Genomic DNA, 22232 nt, shown 5'->3' on the forward strand with positions numbered 1-22232 from the left:
AAAATATTCTTACTAGTCAGCACTAGACTTTCAAAACCACTATCTGACCTTGTTGGTTTTACAGAAATACATTTCCAGAGGCATCTTGGAAAAGGATATAAACTCTAGGAATGCTGAATTGCAAAAAACCTTCATCCTCAAGTTTTTCTAGAGAAAATGCTGAATTAGCTAGGAGGATTAGGACAGCCCATTTTATCTTAAAGTTGTAAAGAAATCTGCATAAAATCCCAGGCATATTCTATAATTTTCATTGTCTCTGCTTACTGAAAATAAGACCATCACAAATGCAGCACAATTTTATAAAACAACCCAGATAAAGAAAATTTAAGTAATGAGCTGTATTTATAAAATATTTCTAGAATGAGGTAACAACCAAGCTTACTTTTGCAATGAAGTATATATTGTATTAGACACTTTTTAAACTTTGAAAACCGTATTGGCTCGTTAGTATCATATTGGTTATTGTGAGCAGTTTCAGAACATTAACTGTCCTCTCACATTACTCAGAAAGATATTGGGTACCATCTGTTCTTGCAAGAGATTTAAGTGTATATCTATTAGATATCATGCTATTTATTTAATTCAGTACCTACTTCCCATTGTTGTATCTTCTGAAAAAAAAAAGTCAATTTAATTACAAGGAATAAAGATAATCTCTTCTACCAGGCTGCCCTGTCATCATGAAAGCAGAGAGGGAACCTGCATAAAGTAGGTTACAAGCATTAGGAAGAGCAAAACTAACAGCACTTACCATTTAACAAAGATCTAACAAAACCAGAATATATGGCACTTAAAAAAAAGTTACTATAAGCCAAGGGCTTGTCTGAATCAATCTCAGCACATCTGTCTGATGTAGAGCGTAAACAGGATTAGAGTTGGATTTATCTGCTTGACGCTAATTGTACTCACAGTTTCTGCACATGTCCACTTTTTTTTTTTTTTTCCAAATACAGCATGAAAAAAGAAAAACCTGCCTGGATAGATGAATTTCTAGGAAGTTTTATGCCCCTATTTATCATCTCACTAATTTCAAGTGATGAGACTATCCTATCTTTTTCCTATTTATGGTAGTCAAATCTCTTATTTAACAAAAAAATTATCTCTGAATCAACCATACTGAGCTAAATCAAAAGATGAGGAACTAATACACACAAATAGAGTTTAATTGTAAATAGTAAACCAAGTTTTAATTAGTAACGAGTGTTAACTGCCTCATGTTTACAGCAAAATTGATGAAAACATGCACAAAGAAAAAGAGCATTACTACTGAAAATTAGAACAGTTTTAAAGAAAATGTGGTATTTAAGTATAAACACCAACACTTCAACAAGGAACCACTTTTTGGACTGTTATCTTGCCACAAAAGCCCAACATCTAGATGTGATACTTAAGGACTTGATTTCCATAACAAATATCTGGAGTACATGGAAAATACCAGAAAACACACATGAAATGTGACTATATTCAAGTACAAGAATTGGACACAAAGCAAAGAGTGTTATACTCCCTTGGTCACAAATGCTTCCTATGACCTTTGGCAAGACACCTAGCCCTCCTGACTATAATGATTAATTAAACCTTATACACATTTTAGTCCCTCTGCCCCACTACATTTTCAAAGTTTACTTCCTTAATAGTTGATTGATATAGCTGAGTGCAATGGAACTTAACAGTAACAATTAGAAATTTTAACAAATCATCAAGACCATACTAAAGAAAATACAGAAATACAGTGATCAGTACTTATTAAAGAACCGTTTTATTATAAAACACTAATTTATTATAACATTGATCACAGACCATCCTACACTGGATGAACACTACTTTCAAAATAACAATTCGGGACATACAATAAAATATAACTATATTAATATAAACCAAAAAAGAAAAATAGAATTTTAAATATAATTATTTTTGAAAGTATGTCTATAAATCTATGTTTAGGAATATTTAGTATCATGTCTAGTGCATAAAAACCAGCACCTATTAGCCCATCAGCTACTAAGCCCATTTTTCCCTCACTGTAAATCAGCAAAGCACAGAAAGCAGCATGCAGCTGATTCATAAAACCTCTACAGTTTTCAGCTACTTATTGATTAAGAAGGGCTGGCAGTGAGAAAAGCAGATATGATCACTCTTGCCAGAAAAGCCAAGAAAAACTGCAAAGCTTTTCTGGCTATTTAGCACTTATTTAACTACTCTAAACATGAGACAGAAAAGCCATTTCAAAACACATGAATTTTGAATGATTTCTTATTTCAAAAAGATAGGTCATGCAACACTTCTGGCAAAATTTGATGTTATGCCTCGTACTCTCTTCTGCAAGCAGAGAAAGCAAAATTCCAGTTTCTGCTTGCCAAAAGCATCAAACAGTAAGCTGAGGAGAAGGTGGTACAGCCAGGGCCAGGTTGGGGGAAGGGCTGGTTTTTGTTTGAAGATTAGTTTTACATTACTCTAGTCCTTCAAAAAGGTGTTACAGGAGAAGTTTAACACAAGTAAGGCCCTAATCCAGAAATGCATTTCTCAGACTGTGTGCAATGACCTGCTTGGGAGCAGCAAGGAGCTCAGAAAGTATTACAAGGGACTGAAGAGATGCATTTCGGTTTCTGCAGAGCTGGAGAGAAAAAGCAGGGTGCAACTACTCACTTCACCTTTTAATGGCAGCTATTCACTTGCAGCAGCAGCTGTATTCCTTCAGGGCAGAAAACTGAGCTTAAAAACATCTGACAGGAATACAACCCATTTTCATTCTCCTTCTCTAGAGAATCTTAGGGAGAAGTGATGTATTTTGCCAAGCAAATGCAATTCCTTCCTGCTAATCCCTCTCTCAATACAGACACCTACCCTCGACTCCCCAGCCATGACTGTGCAGTCCAGCCCTTTTCCCCAAGTCTGGCTCTGGGCAGAACCCAGCTGAGTCAAATCATCTCCTAAAGTAACAGAGCTTGCCCACTTTTCCCCTGGCTTAGTCTTCTGACACATTGTTTAGTACAATCAGTTCAACACAAGTCCTACAAAACTAGAGATGCTACAAAATGCTATGAAAATTCACAGCAGGGAAGAAGGAAGAACTGGGACTGTCTCCTTTCATCAGGAAGTCAACATGGCCTGAGCCAATCTGCTGTGCATTTTCCCTTCCAATTGCTAACTCCCCAAAGATCACACAGAACAACAAGAGTCAGTAAGAACTGGAAAAGATGCACAATGGCTTCACTTAATTCTTTAGAGCTCTAGCGATATATTATACATTAAAAAATAAATGATTAGTCTCAGAATAAAATTCCACTTTACAAAACAATAATGATACATTCAGTTATGTTTCACTGGACAAGAAGCTATCCACTATTCTAGCTTAAAGAAGTCATCTTATTTTAAACTACTATCACAGATAGCTACCTCTAAAAAAGAATATTTTTATGAAGAATATTTTTATGAAGAATAATAAATTTGTACTTCAGGTCTCAATTTTTCAACACAATACTGGCCAAAAAAACCCAAGTAATTTTCCAATGCAAATCTCAGTCATGGGATAAAGGCTTACAATACATAACAGAATAATTTCACTTATTTCTAAATAATTTTACTATAGTCACAGAATGGGTAAATCCATCTAAAACTGTAACCTTCTACCTTTCAACTTCCCCTCTTGTCCCTCACCACTTTTCAAATGGTTCTTTCCTCAAGACACTACAACCAGCTGACTTCAGCCCCTGTTCTCCACCATATCTGTTAAAAACGAATCCTCGAGCTTCTGAACATCCCCACCAAACCACAGGGCTGTTGCACATACAGCCCCTGTGCACAGCATCCTATCACAGCAACTGAAAGAAGGGCAGCTTTAGGGGACAATTGGTGTAGTCCTTGAAGTCTTGAGCTGCATCAGACTCAAGCACTTAAAATTTGGTTAAGTTTCACTACAGCTTTAAAAGATGGCAATAGGCAAACTTCTGAAAAGAACAACCATCACCAAACTACTCAGTTCTGGCAGAACCAAAAGAAAAGAGGATCCCCCACTGTAAGAGCGTAGATGAGTACAGCTCAGAGGCTGGCTTTGCTGGAGCTGAGGCCGTGTGGAGAAAGGCCAGGCCTGGGGACTTCCCCTCTGAGCATGAGCACATCTCAGAGCCACGCTCACACACGGCATCCTGGTCAGCAGCCATGGAAAAGGCCCTTCTTCTGGTCATGAGGCTCATCAGACACCCATCCATCAAGCTTTCATTACTGTCTTGACTCAGCTCTCACACAGAGCAGTGAAGTACCCTGCTTATTAACTACAGGCTAATGGCAGAATTTCATTAGAAAAACATACTGACACTGGCAGTTTGAAAAGAAGTCACAGAGCTTATTGAGTAAATACCTCTGCAAAAAAAGTGTGATTGAAGCTTTACCAGGTCTACAGCTGTTCCAGAGAAAAAGCTTCAGCTTAAGGAAGAGTTTCACATTCATTCTACAAATACATTTGAGGGAGATGATTAATTTTAAAATAGCATAAAGATCTATTGGGAATAATGCTAGAACAACAAGGTAAGCTGAAAAGAAGCAAGGCAGACAAGGACTGATTCCCATCCTGAAGCATTTGAGAGGATGCATTAAGCAAAAGCTTTGCTTTTAATAATTACACTTTCTTAATAACATCAGAGCAAGAAAGAGGTCACTGGAAATGCACTATAGAAAGCTCTACATTTTATATTAAGAATATGGCCCACATACTGCCTAATTTCATAATATGATTTGGCAAGTAGCTGCAAACCTTAGTGGCTTAAAACTTTGAGGCTTTTCATTTAGTAAGTAAGAGAACTTACGGTAGGAACTTCAGAGTAACAACATGGTAAATAGCATCACTGATTTCCATCATTTCCCAAAACCTCTCCAAATATATGTATCAAATTAAATGATTGGCCTCACACAGATCAACCATACACTCATCATAAAAGGGAAATTATTTTGTGAGAGATTTCTGAAATAAAGAGAAGGCTGGTTCCTAGTAGCCAACATGATTTAATAGAATGGGCTAGCAGAGCTGAAATATACTAAAGAATCCCCAAAGAGGAAACATGAGCTTAATTTTACATGTCCTCAAAAGCATCTCACATATACAATGTTTTGTACCTACTTATTATGCTACAATCACAGCAATTACTTTTGTCATTTCAGAAAATAAGGGGAAGTGGGGAAATAAATGACCTCTTATGGCCACATAACATTACTGAGTTTGATTAATACAAGTTAACAATTACTTTTACTTGGAGTCTTGCATTAGATCTGCCTCAGCCTCAAATACAGATTTAGAAACCATCCATATTGCTAAATATCAGTGTTCAGGGAATTCATTGTGTCTCAAATATCTGAATTTTAGTCTCTTCTGGAAAAGGTTTTCAAGAAACATTTTCTTCAGGAAAAAATAACAAGCAGCCCATTCTAAAGACAATTCAATTTCCTTCTGTAAACTTGATAATTCATGTACCCTAGCAAGTGATGCTTTTAGCTATCAAAGCTTAGCTATCAGCTGCTAGATGAGCTCATCCATGAACTTCTATATGTTTGGCTTTATCCTCATTGATCTCTGGTCTATTTCCTTTTTTTCAGAGATTTATGAAGGAAACTCTGTGATCCTTTGTATCATTGTATCTGCTTCTCCTGCACTAGCCCAAGGGCAAGAGATGGCAATAGCACCACCAGAACCTCTGACAAGCATAAAACCCTTCCCTCACCCCAACACTCAGCTGCCACTTAGGAACAGGAAGAATGCAGGCTACACCACTTTGCCTGCAGGGGTGAATGAATCCTATTTTGTTCACGTATACCACACTAGTAACAAACTTAAAAGAAAAGCACCAAAAAACCTCCAGAATTTTATTAGATGATCTTTATAATAGAGATTTTTTTCCCCCCTTTCTTCTTATGGATGCTGTTCATATTTCTCTAACTTTATAAAATATTTTTTCATATCAAAAATATAATTTATATTACATTATAGAAGTACAATACAAAAATTACTTGCAACGCAACACCAAATTCAAGATATTCTTAGTCAACTGTGCAGTATACAAATTAGCACTTCATATAAAGAGAAGGCTTACAAAATGCAACACTCCAGAAGCTTTCTTGTATTACAATTATTTTTATTATATAGAATTGACTCCATTTGCTATGATGCATAATTCTGGGACTGAGGAAATTACATTCTCAGACTGTCATCAATTTTAATTTTCTTTTTTTGTAGCTTAACACTATGGCATAGCTCTCACAAAAGATTTGATACCAATATGATGTGACACAACTGAACCAAACCTTAATTTCACTCACAGTGAGAAATCACAGGATTAAGTAACACTGTGCAGTCTTTTAGAAAAGTTTATTGCTTCCAGATGGATGCAAGTTTCCTTTCAGCACTGATTTTATCTTCTGTACACAGGGTGCCAATGTTACTATAAATATAGTCAAAAGCAGTTATAAAGATAAATTATTAAAATATTGACACAAACAAGCTCATACAATAGTTCATCTCTGCACAAAGTAAGGACAACTACATTAGAGTGCTGACCGTCTCACAAATGTTCAATAGAACAACATGCACACCCTTTTTAGAAATTACTACCCGTACATGAACAAGCACAAATGTCCAAGGTATCCAGAAAATGATTTCTAATTCCAACTGCGTGCTCTTTGCCCCATGTTGTGTAGTGCCATGTGTTTCCCTGCGTGGTGCCACCAGGACACCCACCTGTGCCCGTGGATCTGCACCGAGCTCAGGGCACGCTCACTGCATCAAGCAGCAGACACACTGCGACACACCCGTGTCAAACAAAAACTGCAGATAAGAAATATCTTTGAGCTAATTTAAATTGTGGTCCATTGCATCAGACACTTATAAAGTCTATCAACAGGTCTACAAAATATTTAGCAGAAAAAATAATGCTAGGGAATAGCTGGTTAGTCTATAAAAAATTATATATAATGCTATTTTGAAAATTAAAATACAGTCAAAATTATCAGGTGAAGCCCTAAGAGTTGTTTTAATATTTTATGTTGTTATACCATCCATAAATTATATTAATAAATGGTAATGAGTAATTTAAAATATTGTTTGAAATTTTCATGAGATTCTCAAAAATCTGGAGATCTCCATTTTGAATTGTGACATAATCAGTGCATAAAGTAGAATAAGTTAATGCATTTCAGAGAACATGCAGAATTCATAAAATGCTTTATGAATAAAATGTCAACATTGAGTACCATGAAATTCAACATTAAGTATAGGGATAACTTTCACTTTTATATCAAATGACTGTATTAGTATACTAAGTGCATATACGGAAACCTACCTATTTTCTGACTGCTTTAAAACAGAGCCACTCATCAAAAAAACCCTCCACAAAAACGCACCCCAAAATGCTCCACAATGTCTGCTTTGCATCCTGGCATGCACCAACAACTTCAAACAAACCTCTCCAATGTACTTTATGCAAGTTCTTTGGCATCTACTACCAACTCCTCTTACCTCCAGTACAGTAACTGCACGTGCAGTTCACATTTACATATCCATTCCTAATAATAGTACTAAGTACTAAAATCAAACTGAAAGATTACTTATTGACATATAAAAACAAACAAACAAGCCAATTTCTGATCAGTCTTCACTGTTGAATAAATACACCAGATGACAAAGATGCACTTCAAATCTCCCATAATATACAGAAAATTTTACTTCCTCAAACTTTTAAATGCTAGCATTACACCAGTATGCACAGGGATTGCCATTATGAGGCTGAAGTAAGTATCTTACTTGCAGATCCTATGAATTTTACTCACAGTATCACAATCTTGCATATGGTTGCAGAGTCAGGGAGCAATTCCCATTCAGAGCACCCACACAGCAACAGAGATGGATCTTCAGACTCTTCAGCACACACTTGCACAGTGTGCTATTGTTACTATTCCATGCATGTGTTCCTTTATCACAATATTAAGCCTATTTTTCCTCATTTAAAAGTAAATTTAAGAAATATCAGTTTTTACACATATCCAGCCGCATATTACAAATCATACAATAATCTTTGACTTAGCCACAAAGTGAATTAGTGCAAGAAAATTATCACCACCTGTGTTCAAGAAATAATCAGTATTGATATCTTGGCACACATTTTTAAGTGGCTGACATAACAAACAGGAATGGATGTTTTATATTAAGGGTTTTCTCCTGTAAACATCAAAAATCTTCTCAAATATATTTATGGATAAATAAATATATTTTTTCCATAAATAATTATTTAAATAAATATAAATTTTTCCACAAATATATTTCTGGGAAAATACCATCAAAGTATATTGAAGCTACATTTTTTCCCTATCTGAAATGATCAAACTAGACCAATTGCAATTGTTTCAGACTCTTATCCTATACAAGTCTTTGTCTTTAGAATTTACCTTCCTTTCTCCACAACAAAAATAAATACATAAAAAAGCACCCAATATGCAATAATTGGAAGCAGTCATATGAACAGTATTTTTAAGGGAATTATGGATAAGAAATTCAAGTTTCCTATACAGTCTGCTCCTGCTCTGTAATTCTTAACCAACATTTAATAAAATTAACCCCTTTGTATTTTGTTCGGCAAAGAACATATTTTCTTTCAACGGTACTGTTTCACCAATAAAAAGAAGTACCTTGCAAATGGAAGGCTAGGCAAGCTGAAGCTCAAATTTTATCATCAAATCTTACTTGGCACTGCAGACACTGGTGGAATTGCAAACTAGTGATGTATGTGTTTTTACTCAAAATATCCTTTAAATATAATTTAACTGGTTTCTGGTATGTAAGAGCAGCAATACCAGGACAGAGCAAATGTCCATCTGTCCCAGTATCTTATATCAAACCATAGCCATAAGCAGATGCTAAGAGAAGAGAAGGAATAAAGGAAGCATTTATTCTGTTTCCCACTAGTACTTTTCCATTCCCCACCTGTTTTCGTTTGGGACATCCTGAACTGACTGTGGTTTCTACACACTTAAGAGCAGTAAAATGAGACCTTCTATCTCCATCTGAATCCACAAAATCTTTTAGCATTAACAATCCTTTGGCAGTAAGTTTTACAGTTCTCTTATCTATTCATTTGGTTTTCAGCCTGGTTCTGCTCAGCCTTATCAGAAGCACTTGATTTCTTATGCTGCAAAATTGCCACCTACTTGGTCCAGACCATCTCAAGTACTTTCCTTGCAGACCAAAAAGTGCCAGCCTGATCTGCCACTCTCATCCAGAAGCCATTATGTACCTTTACCCATTGTCACCCCTTGAACCTTCTCCAGTCCCACATTGCCTTTGCTGAGGACACTGAGCTGCACACAGTATCCAGGATGTAGTTAAATAACTGCTGGTTTATAGAGCATACAAACATCTGCTTTAGCCTCTACTTACGTTCTAATTATCCTTAACATAATAATCCTAACAACTGTTTAAGTGACAGATGACATTTTCCACATGATAAACCTATAATCATGCACATTAGGAACAGTATAGCTACAGCTCCTGATCTTTATTCTAAGATGATGGCATTCAAGTAAGAGATCGATACACTAATAATTTCACTATGTGTAATTATTCACACTCTTGGACTCACTGTCCTGTTGCCTAGTCAAATCTGTAAAACTGCAATACCTTTGAAGTTGTGCTGCAGGAAAGAACTTACTTTATTGCTCTGCTCCCACATAAAATCAATATTGTTAAATGCTAATGAAAAAAACCAGTATCTGCTTTAAGCAAGACAAACATTTGGGTACATATAAATCATGATACATTCAGTACTGAATTTCTATGTGTACGTTCCCCAAACGGTTTCCATAAAACAAGTGAGACCTAGGGACAAAATTTCAAAATCACCACCTGCTCATCTCCATCATATTTTAAATAATTAACTACAAAAAAAAAAAAAAAGCTCTTATTTAATTTTAACTTGTACTGCAGTTAAAACAAGAAACAAACATTGATCATGTACATATTTCTCTCCTAAGCATTCTTTTCCAAATCAACTCCAGTTACTATTAGCCCTGTTTAATGAGTGTGTCGCAGTCAAGTGACCAAGAAACATTACATTTGACATTAAATACTCAGAGTATTCTTTTTCCTTAAATAAAAACAATACAAAATTAAAAATAGACATCTGTATACAATATTTTCCAAATCATGAAAACACACAATACACTTAGGTTTACCAGAGAATGTCAGCTGCAGAATATATGGAATGAAATCACAAATCTGTTCAAAGTTTGAAGTCGACATGAGTTACCACCATCTATAGCCATCTAACTGTTAGTGTATTATTCACTGGCACCACGATAATTTTGATCCCTAGCTAATCACCTCACTCCAAGTTAAATTACATAGATGTGACAGAGCAGGCCTTTGGGAAACCCAAAACCACCCAAGTGTGAAATCTTTCAGTACCTTTCTTGACAGAGCATTCTGACAAGTCTCCAAAAGGCCATGCAACAAACAGGAGATCAGAGAGAGGACTTGGACAGGAGCAATCTCATTGTGAAACATCTTCAGAACAGTCAACATATCAGCCAGGCAAAGATGTGCTATTTTCACATAGAAACACAGCAAATCACCTTGAATATTTTCCTATTTACTGTTAGCAACCTATTTACAAGAATTTTAACTCCTTAGAATTATATAGGGCTTTCTTCAAAAGCCTTTTTCATGTTATTTTTAAGTGACAATACTTGTTCTATTTATACTATGTTGTACTAAAACAACACAGAAAAATATAACTACAAGATAATTTTTAAACTTTTGTCAAATGACGGGAGGGTAATATAACAATGAGTACTTAATTACCCAAACTCAGATCAGTATGTGCAGAACAGCATTATACTTATTCATAAGGATTCATTGCTGTTACCCTTAACTTGATCATTCACGTGTCAAATTTTGTTTTTCCAAGACTGTCTGCTCTGTGTAAAGATCTGTTTCCAGGATACCTATAATTGTGCAGTACATAACATCTGTTGCTTTGCATTTTGAGAGCCTCACAAAGAATACTTTCCTATATTCACTTGAGTGTATGGACTGGCAGAACAGATATATTGTCACAGTTCAAATAAACTGACAACTACAGCAACTATTCAGTACTGAAAAGCATCCAGCTACCATCTGACGTTGCTCAAACAGGCAAAAGCCAGGAAATTCAGAGTTCAGCACTGAATTCTGTTAATGAACTGACCATTTGTTTAAACTTGCAACACACAGGTGAGAAATAACCATATGCTAGAGACCGGTGAGTTACACCAAGAAATTGAAAAAATTGTTGTCGGTGATTTAATATATTCCTATGACAACTAAGTGAAAAACTGGGGAAGGATCCACCAGATCTTAAACATAAGTGAATTATGTTTCATCAAATCCCTTACAGGTAGGCTACCAGACATCAAGTCTCACACAAAAATTCAGGCTTACAATTTCCATTTTCTTTTATAACACCTGAGTCACTGTTCAAATATGCTCTTCAACTAAAGAGGGAAGCATTCCTAAATCACAGGACAAGAGTTCCAAAACTACCTCCCTAGAGAAATAGTTTGAGATGTACCATCCACACCTTTAGTCCACAGACACCAGTATTTTTGAAACAACCTGAACAATTGAAAGGAAGGTGTTCTAGTCACTTATTTCAACCCAGCAGTTTAAAAAGTTTAAAAAAAAAAATCACAACACAAAAAATTGACAGTTAATGTCTATGAGACAGGAATCAATTTAGAAAAGGATCTTGGTAAAACACAATTCTATAGCAGTCACAGCACTAAATGGCAAAAAGGTCAAATTTTGAAAGGAAACAGCAGATACCACCACAAAACTAGCAGATGTTCCTAAAGGATCATCTGTACAAAAACATAAGCATATGTGAGAGAAATCCAACACTATCACGAAATCAGTTGGTGTCTAACATAATAGCAGTTCCTTATGGCAATATGGTAATACATGTATCAGATACTCAACACATTATGGGTTTTTGTCTGCACATACTGTTGCAACATAAGTCATAAAATCCAGGACCACTGATTTCCTCAAAAGGAAAACATTCATTCCACAACCCACAAATGTTAAGGAACACAGATTATTCTGTTCTTCAGATTATGTTCTCAGATTTTCAACCACTTAAGCTTTTTCATAAATTGCTTTAGTAGGATAAAAATACCTTTGGAGTACTGCATGTGCTAAATAAAACCTTCCTTCTAAAGGCAGTGCATAATATAGCCAGATAAACCTAAAGCAAACAGCAAACAAAAAGGGATTTCTTCTATCCAATATCTATTTGTTTGGGTTTTACATAATTACAACAGTATCTATTATTTACTTGCTGCTTCTGTAACATAAGTAGTTAACATGACATTTACAAGGAGAGGAAAATTGTTTCTCTAAGTTTAGTTTTATTGATTCCAACAAGAGCGGGTGACAGACTTCCCTGCTTTTATTTCTATTTTGCAACTGCAGGAAAAAAAAAAAAAGCATTTTCATGCATTTTCCAATTAATTACACTTAAAAGTTAAGATAAGTAGGAAACATTTGATGCAAGAGAAAAAGACAAAGGTGCATAAGAGAGGGGTACAGATTCAGGGATGATATAATAAATGACAATCAAAGAAAGAATACAACAGCATCTAGGATGTGAAAGAAGGGCTAAAAAAGTTAGTGTTTCTGAAGGGCCAAAAACCAGGATAATTAAGAAACTGAGATAAGAGACTTCTCTTAGATATGGGAAGATTAGAAAACTTAGATATGGGATTTGACTGAATATTCTTTAATAATTTAAAAGGAACACTCATTTATACTGAGAAAGAGTTACAGTGTTACAGCACTATTGTGGATATGAAAATATCACTAGCATGAGTATCAAAGATTGGTTAGCATATCAACTATTTTTTTAATATACACCTTTGAATTCTCTCCATCATGTTATATAAGCAGGACCATCAATTGATTCTTGCACAACTTTGCCCAAAAGGCATAGTCAAGAGTTGTCAACTACTCTGTGAACAAGAAAATTACAGAACCTTGGTATCTTTTTTTAAAATAAATTCACATTCTACTTCTCATTACCTTATAATGTCTCCTCTTAACTCCCCAGTGATTCCCCACCCTGCAGCACACACCATCCCACCACAGCATCACCCTGCATGTCTCCCTGTCTGCCCAGCAACAGCTCCAGCGTCCCCTCCCTTCACTCACAGCCCTCTCCACAGTACCCACAAATCCCTCCCACACCCATGGGGCGCTGCCCCAGAGCCCCTGCACCCCCATAATACATCAGCTCACCCCCAGGCAGAGCTCCTGACTGCCCCCTGATCCCCTCCTATCAATCCTCCAATCCCCCCCATCAATTCTTCAATCCCCCCCATCAATCCTTCAACCCCCACCTATCAATCCTCCAATCCCCACCTATCAATGCTCCAATCCCCACCTATCAATGCTCCAATCCCCACCTATCAATGCTCCAATCCCTACCTATCAATGCTCCAATCCCCACCTATCAATGCTCCAATCCCTACCTATCAATGCTCCAACCCCCACCTATCAATGCTCCAATCCCCACCTATCAATCCTCCAATCCCCACCTATCAATCCTCCAACCCCCACCTATCAATCCTCCAACCCCCACCTATCAAACCCTCGACCCCCACCTATCAATCCTCCAATCCCCACCTATCAATGCTCCAATCCCCACCTATCAATCCTCCAATCCCCACCTATCAATCCTTCGACCCCCCAGCTCAGTGCCAAAGCCCAGCCCCAGCCACACCTGGTTTGTTCCTGGTGTCCAACTGCCCCATGGTGCACAATGTGCCAAGCACCCAGCCAGGCACCAGCCTCACTCCCCAGGCAGAAAGAGGAGAGGAATAAAGCAAAACACAGCCATAGCTGTAATAACAGAACATGGAAAAGACCTAATCATTACACAATGCTACAGGAGAAACAAAGGAAAAAAACCCAACCACAAAAAAAAAAAAAAAAAAAAGCCTACTGCTTTAATCCAAGCCTAAAACTTGCTGAGTTGATGGCCTACAAGAGCTTTAACGTAACACAAACCACAAATTCATAAACAGAAAGTTTTGCATTAAAAAGACCATAAAGAAGGGTTTCTTTCTAGGAAAGCTAAATAAATACTGTTATTCAAATTCCCATAGCATCAGAATCCAACTCACTAACGCAGGCAGCACTTGCTGTGTATCCAAACCTGAAGACACAAATATAATTTTCAAGAACTAGCACAGAAACTTTTTTCCTGGAACAAAGATTTAAATATCTGATCTCTCTCTTCAGAGGTAGAGAATTAAAGTGCATATAAAAGACCCTATCAGATCTCCAAAAGATGTTACCTTTTTCAATGTAAGCAAAGAGGTGCGTAAAAGTGTGAAATACAAGAAAGAACAGAAAGAATGAAACAACATAAATTGTACCACAAACACATGAACTGATCTTCAATAAAGGAAAAAAAAAAACACATGGACAATCAAGATATTATGTTCAAAAGTCCCCTGAAATAAAGAACAAATTTTAAGACTCCTTTAATTAGTGTATCCTATTTCCATAAATATTTTTCCATTTCCACAATAAATTGTAAATTAGTAAATTATTTTGCAGCTTCATGCAGCATTTTTCAAAAATACATTAATTTTACAGAATTCCTGGGAAAAGATTTGAGAGTCTTATAAATTCAGACACCATGGGATTGTTCAAAACTGCATGCTTTAATCCTGTATTAACGTGGCACATGAATACCTCACTTTCAGTTACGCTTCATATTTTTTTAAGTCTCTTTCTTAAAAATAGTTACGTTTGGATAGCAAATGAGCCACTTGGATAAAATATGTTCTCTACATGTCAGAAGTAGAACCAAAAGCTTGTAATTCGGTCCTCTTGGAACTCCAGTAATTCACTTTTTGTAACAGCCAGTTTCCACTGCCATTATTCCTGACTGACCGATAGACTGACAGATGTCTTACTTTAGAGATCCCAAACAGACTATTGGTATCTATTTCAGCCACATCTGTTCCTAAATAGCCTTGGCAACAGGCCACTATGCACTCGGAATTAATTTTAAGTCCTTTATTGCTGACTCTTTCACTGTTGAAATACATCAGTGATTCTTTTTCCCTATTGCTGCAATTATATAGAATATCTGTAAATCTATATTTAGATTAATATCAACAACTATAGCATACTATAGATAAGACTGGTACACTTAAACAATACATTGATTAGTTTTAATTAATTATAAAGTATATATTTTTTATTTTTATCTTGTTCATCGTGAAATATATATTCAACAGTACATTGACCTCTGGATTGCTCCAAGGTCTTATTTTCTTGTTCGTTAATTAATTTAGAAATTATGTTCAATTACCTATACTTAAAAAAGCAAGTTTTATCCAGATTATTACTATTATTATCCTGACTAAGCTGTCAGTCAGATAATAACTTAATATACCATTCAGTTTAGTACACTGAACACACAAGAAATTACACTTAAAAAGTTTTTCAGGATGATCAAAATCCTCCAGGCTTCGCATACTGGTAAAGCACTGGACAATTGCCAGTTTTGTTACACTTCCTGACAGAAATCTGCTGAAAAACTGCAATTGTTGTCAGTTTAGACTCTCTAGCAAACTTTAAAAACATGCTGGAGGATTTAAAAATTATCAGAATTAAAGGTTTTACTTAGCAAAAAAAAAAAACAAAAAAACAAAAAAAACCCAAACATATGCATAAAGAGGATACAAATGATCTTCTGGGAACTTTGAAAAATCACACATAATATTCAAATCTGTACTTAACATAGTTTTATCTGCTAAAGTTTTGAAGCAGCACTCAAAATGAAAACCTCCACAGTTCAGGGCTGGAATATCAATAGAGAAGTCTTGTATTTTTCTTAATTTCCATTATTATAGCATAGGAATGCCACATAGAAAGAAGCTAGAGAAAAAAACTACCAACTACTGACTGCGAGCTCTGCTTCTCATTGGGGCGTCCAGGGCACTGTAAAGAACAAGCAACCAGCTGTGGGTCAGAGGGGTTGTGCCCCAGGGGGGAGAACAGCTCAGCTGAGCTGCACACCCAGGCTGGAGCTGCAGCCTTTCCAAGGGGACAGCTGAGCCTCACACTTGTCCACTTCCCACCTGACACATTCACTCCCTCAGGCTCCACACCCAGCTGCCTGCCCAAGACTCACTTCTGCCATAAGCTTTGTTATAACAAATAACACACAAAATTCATAATGGGTCATGCTTATTTCAGAGGTAGGAACTTTGCTGTAGAGTGAACAACGAAGGAAGCCATCAAAAATCATCAGCAAGCATGGGTAGCCAAAAGCCTCTTGAAGACAGAAGCTGCAGAACTCCAGGACAGAGTAAAAAAGGAAGTCCTCTGGATAATCAGGATGCCTAGAGCCCCCCAGGAACAGCAGAGTGGAGCAGAACTACACACACATCACTGTGACATGACTGGGCCCAGGCACAGCAGATGTCCCTTGCCTGGGACCTTTGAGCTGCAGCTTTGAGCTCTGGTAGAATCTGGAGGAGCCAAGGCTGCACAACCTACCACGTGTAAGAACAAACAATCGGAACCACAGAGCTGCAGACGACAAACGACAACTTCAGCAAGACAGGAATTCATCTTGAGAACTATGGGGGATAGGAGATTAGGAAAAAGGGAACAAAGCAACTACCTTACAGTTCTCTGATTTTGACAGGCTACAGCAATTGCCATAGAAGAAAGACCTTTTCCTAAAATAGGAAGAATTACTACATACGAGTCCAAGCAAGAGACATTCAGCAGCACTTGCAAAGTGTGAAGACCTGGCTTGACCTCCCAGAGCCTCAGGCAAACTTCATTAGGAAGCTTTTGGGTTGGAGAGAACATGCATAAGCCAAATCCCAGTGGAAAGACTTGTCCAGAGAGCTGTTAGCCATCTCTGAACACACCACTGCTGTACGTATGTACGAATGAGACCCTACCACAGATGGCTCCTCCCAGTACCAGTACAGAACACCCCAGGGTAAGTGCTACTGGGAGCCAAGAATGAGGGAGAGAAAAAGTATTCAAGTTCCAGAATCTGCATTTGACTGCAGCAACTGCAGCCTCTCAAAAATGAAACTATGCAGCAGCTCAATGCCACACAGTATAAAACCAAATTGTCAGAGAAAGAAGTTTGAGCATATATTTAATACATGCGCAGCAAAAGCCCAAATCCTGATAAAATTGGCAGCTTTCCATAGTGCTGCTTTCCATAGGGCTCCTGAAGTCCTGCCATCTGCTATAGGTCTGACTGTAGGCACTGCATACTTCATTACCTTTCAGGAGCTATGAAAAGTTTCTGATGCCTGTATGAAAGTAGCAACTGAGAGGGATGAATTTTTCCTAGGAAAACAAACAAACCAAACCAGCCAAACAAACAAACAAAACAAAAAAGTCAAAAACACACAAATCCCAAACCACAGAATATACTCCCCATCCCTGGAAGAATGGAGCAATATACACCAGAATCTATTCTTCCTGTCTGAACCTTAATATCCTTCATTGATGATGATTACAAGACAATTACAGACCCTAGTTCCTGATATATGGCAATTCAACCTACATTAAAGGAGGCAGAACGTAAAGTGACACTCATATTAGAGTTCTACACACAGAACTAAATAATTAATAAATCACATTACAGATCACATACACAGAGACCTGTAGATAGTCCCAAATGAGAAGGAAGAGAGCCTTCAGCATTGAGTAACAGCATTACGTAAGGCACCAGACTGGCTCCCCAAGAGGAGGGACTGTGTCCCCACACCGGCTGCAAGGGGCAGTCAGAGCTCAGTGGTCCGGCTGAAAAGCAGGTATTGAAGTGGGAGGGCAGCACTGCATTAACACGGTTACACTGTGCAGAGAGAGGAGTCAACAGCAGGGCACGACTGGGTATTTGTTCAATTTCGGTAGCTCCGGTATCCCAACGTGCTTACATTAAATGAACCATGACTTCATCTGCGACTGCTTCTTTGCTTCTCAAAGTGCTGACCCCATGGCTATGAGATCTTGCCTATAGGAACTTTCAAGTTCTGTCCAACACACTTCTAAAAAGCCCGGACAACCTAACCATGCCATCCCGGAAGGCAAACACGCTGCCTGGAAACTGCATTCCTGAATACAACTTTGACTCATCTTTCTTGCAAACACTGGGAGTTCACTGAAATAAACAAGCACGTTTAGGAGTGTGTATGCAGTTTTACAACTATGTATATGCTTTCACAGTTTCTAGGAGAGAAATATCTATTTGGATACGTTCAAGCAGCATTCCCTTGCTTCTTAAACTTTTGTACATAATTTGTTTCACTTGATCAAATCCTGGAACCACACTTTCTCAGTGTGTCCCCGTGTGAACACCACAGAGCAACGACGTGGCAACAGAAGCCTCATCACAAAACTCAGGCACATCCCGCAAAACCATACTCTCCTCTCTGTGCCCTACTTGGCAGCTCCCGTACCTGCCAAAGAGTATAAGCCGGGAAAAGTTGATGCCGTAGAAACAAAATCAAATCCTCTTACTGCTCTGCCTGGGGCTAAGAGGCCATAAAAACATGCTCTCTACCTTCTGTCCCTTCCGTATGACCCACCAAGAGGACAAGATTCTTGCCAGAGAGAGCTGGTTCAGGTACAAGACACTCAAAGCGTTATGAAAAATTTCTTTTTCTTTTCAGTCAGCAAAGAAACTTCGAAGGGAACAGAGGTGCCCGACAGCACTGCCTTTAAGCACTTTACTGCAATCCCGATTCAGGGTGACTCTGCCCCGCGCTGCCCCGGCCGCCTCTCCCCGCTGGCCGCGGGAGCCCAGCCCTGCCCCGCCCTGCCCGTCCCACCTGTGGGGCTCTCGGGCAGGATGGGGCTCCAGCGGAGCCGCCGGGTGCTCAGAACCACGTCGCAGCTCCTCTTGCCGATCTCGAAGATGCCCCTGAGGAGCGGCTCGTCCCCCTCCCGGGCCGGCGGGGCCGCGGCCAGCGGGGCCACCCTCCGCCGCCGCTCCTGAGGCGCGGCGCGGGCGCGGCGCTGCGGGCGGGGGAGCGGGGCGGCGGCGCCCGGCATGGCGGCAGCAGCAGCAGCAGCCCCGCTCCGCTCCGGCACCTCCGCTCCGGCACCTCCGCTCCGGCACCCCCGCTCCGCCCCGGCACCTCCGCTCCGGCACCCCCGCTCCGCCCCGGCCCCGCCGCAGCGCCCGCGGCCCGCCGGGCCGAGCCGCGCCCGCCCCGCCCCGCAGGCGGGGCCGCACCGTCCGGGGGCCGGCGGGAGGGCGCCCGGCCCGGGCCCTCGGCCGGCAGCGGCGGGACGGCGGGGCTCGGCTGCCGGGAGCGGCAGAGCGCAGGGCGGCACCGGCCCCACCCGCGTCAGGTGCGCTGCCCGCGGGGAACAGCGGCCCGAAGGCACTCGGGCATCTCAGCGCTGTTCTCTCCTCAGTTACTTCTCCGAGGAAGGAACGCTCCCACTACAGAAATTAATTTTCCTTGTCAGAGTCACACGTCTTCCACTTTTCTGTTATCATTAACAGTATTGCTATTACTTAGTTTCAGAAAACTACGACATGAAGTTCTAATAGCCCTTCCATACTAAAAAGGCTGAGTCTTTAACAAGTTGTGACTCTGACATACCCTTAATGTAAAAACCATGTTGGCATTCCTGCTGCAAAACATTATTGCCATAAACCCGGGTGGAGGCATCACTCAGCTGTACCCTTCATTCATAAGAATGCAAAACATTGCATTCGAGCAAAACAGTGACTTGGAGTCTGATACTGACTCGTACTAGAACAGATCTGCTATCAAGTGGGCCGGTGCAGAAGGAATACCCAGAAAGGTTGCACAGTCATCCCTCATCCTCAAAGCTTGAATGCAGAGGAGGAAGACCACTTTTCTCTTGCTCTATAAATTATAGACTTTACTGCTTGGAAGTATGACAGCTTTACTCACAGCTGCTGTAAGATTCACTGATGACAATCACATTAGAGTGCAGGGGCAGCTCCCATTCATAACACTCTTCTGAGCCTGTAAGGGCTAAACTTGTACATTTATAAAGTTTTCTAAGGTTATGGTGGCTTGCTAGGGTGTGAAAAGGATATTCTTAAACAAGAAATTCACTAATTCTATCTTTAATGTTTGTAACAATACAAATGTAATTGTCCTTCTGAGAAATAAAGCAATACATTGAAAACATTGCCCTTTGCTGATGGATACAAGATATGGTTTAAGCCGCATGTTAGAGTATCCTGTGATGTTTAGCCTTGTAGAAGCGAAATGTTGGTTGCAGTCAAACCAGCCAAGAGCTCATGAGATGATGCATGTTCTCAAGGCTTTTGCCTTCTTTCATAATTCCATAAAAACAGTACCAAGCTGCTTATTATGTAGCTGAGAAGACAGGTTTAAGATACATTTTAAAAGTCATCATGGTACAACTTTTTGATGCTTATTTCCATCAATTACTTTGCCATGTTTAAAGTATATTTGAAATATTTGTTAAATATGCAATCCATTTTCAATTTGCATCAAGCCATTAATACAGCTTTTACTGAAATGCAGCCATCACCAATTTGCCTTTCTGAATCACATGACCACATAAGGTTTATGTTTGCTTAAAGCTTTTAGTAATTATATCAATTTTTGTTTTGTCCCCTAGGTCTTCTTTGTTGGCATATAAATATCTCAACTGTAAAGTAATCAGATAGAATAAGGTATAAATAATTGAAATTATGTGTGGAGTGTAGAACTTTTGTGCAAAATATCTTTAAGCAAAAAAAAAAAAAACCTAGTGATGAGGCAGGAAAAGCTGTGAGCCAAACAAGCTTGCCTTAACATTTATCATTCTGATACAGCAGTAGATGAACCAGCTCATCTGTTACTGTTATTTGGTGTTAGTGATCTTTATGTGTTTGCCCTGATGGCATTCAAGAGGAAAGCTAAATCATTAACTGGAAGATAAAGCATAATATGAAGCTAGAGTAAAATCTCTTTTGAGGCTGTATGCCCTGTATAATTCCCTGCAGTCATTTGTATTTGCTTCTGGGACAATTTATTAGCCTATACCATTTAGTGTATGTTATATATTATGACCAGATAATTTCTTCTAAGACAGAGGAAAGGGTAAACTGATAACTGGCTTAGAACCCTAAAATAATAGTGTTCTCAGTACTACCAGTGGGAAACTACTGCAGTTCCTAGGAGACTTGTAATATCCTTCAACTGATGTAATTACAACTTCTAACACCTTCTTATAGGCATTACTTGAAACGTCTATTAAAACAGTAACAGTTAAGGTACTACATATATTAGATAAAAACATAAAATAGTAAGAGAACTCTACATAGTGATAAAAACAATAAAATTCTGTTCATTGTGTTTTTGCTGATGTTCACAAATCCTCAATGCCCACAATTCTTTGTAAATCTGAGGCAGACACTTTTTTCCTGGAGGGGAAGGTTCCAAACAAGTCTATTCTAACAGACTTTTATTTTTAGTTATCACAAATTTCAGAATTGCATACTGAATTTGGAAATGCATGGAATAGTCCAGCAATATAATTTTAGCAATTTTTCTAGGCTATGTCTGGAACTCTCACACATAAAATCCCCTTTAACTTTCTTGTAAGAAATGGTTGTGTGCATGATCTAATGTAGTATCTTCTGTGATGTTCTCGTATCAGAGAGAGAAGATGCAAGACAATCAGTAGGAATTGTATAGTAGACATTCAAGCAGCACGGAGCACTGAGCCTACATGCAGAGCAAGGAAGTCTGGGGAGGGTGTTAGAATCCATCAAAGACCTAAATCATCAGCCAAGTTTATAATGATGAGGCAGGTCTGGATCAGCAGGGTCCAGAGCCAGATCAGGACCTTGGCTGAGCTGCAGACCAGCATCACACAGCATCTGTAATTGAAAAGGTTGTAGTCCCAGGCTGAACTTGAATAGAGCTCCAAGCTCATGTGTAAGGTCGGTGAGGGGGTTACAGGTGGGGATACTCAAGGTTTTTAAGGCTCAGTAGTGACCTCATGGGCCTTGCAGCCAGAAGCACAAGGGGAGAAATTCTAAGGAACAGTAGGAGCAGGCTGCTTCATAAAGGAAATGGGGTTTAGAGTGATTACAAGTCAGGTAGGATCCCATGTACCTGACCAAGGCAAACAGAACTGTGTGTAGCTAAGTTCCACAAGAGCC

At 38.9% G+C, this 22232-nt stretch overlaps 1 protein-coding gene across 2 annotated transcripts in view; it reads right to left on the reverse strand.

Annotated features, from left to right (window-relative positions):
* The window catches only part of CERKL (CERK like autophagy regulator), a 52507-nt gene extending 33350 nt beyond the window's left edge, over positions 1–19157 (reverse strand). The window contains exon 1 of one of the 2 annotated variants that reach the window (XM_030277590.4): positions 18898–19157. In XM_030277590.4, coding sequence (XP_030133450.3) covers positions 18898–19120 — 223 coding nt within the window. In that variant the 5' untranslated portion in view covers positions 19121–19157. The remainder of the gene's footprint in view (positions 1–18897) is intronic. The other variant, XM_030277589.4, reaches the window with a different exon arrangement.
* Positions 19158–22232: the final 3075 nt, after the last annotated feature.

The sequence above is a fragment of the Taeniopygia guttata genome, chromosome 7 (genome assembly GCF_048771995.1).
Source record: "Taeniopygia guttata chromosome 7, bTaeGut7.mat, whole genome shotgun sequence".
NCBI lineage: Eukaryota > Metazoa > Chordata > Aves > Passeriformes > Estrildidae > Taeniopygia > Taeniopygia guttata.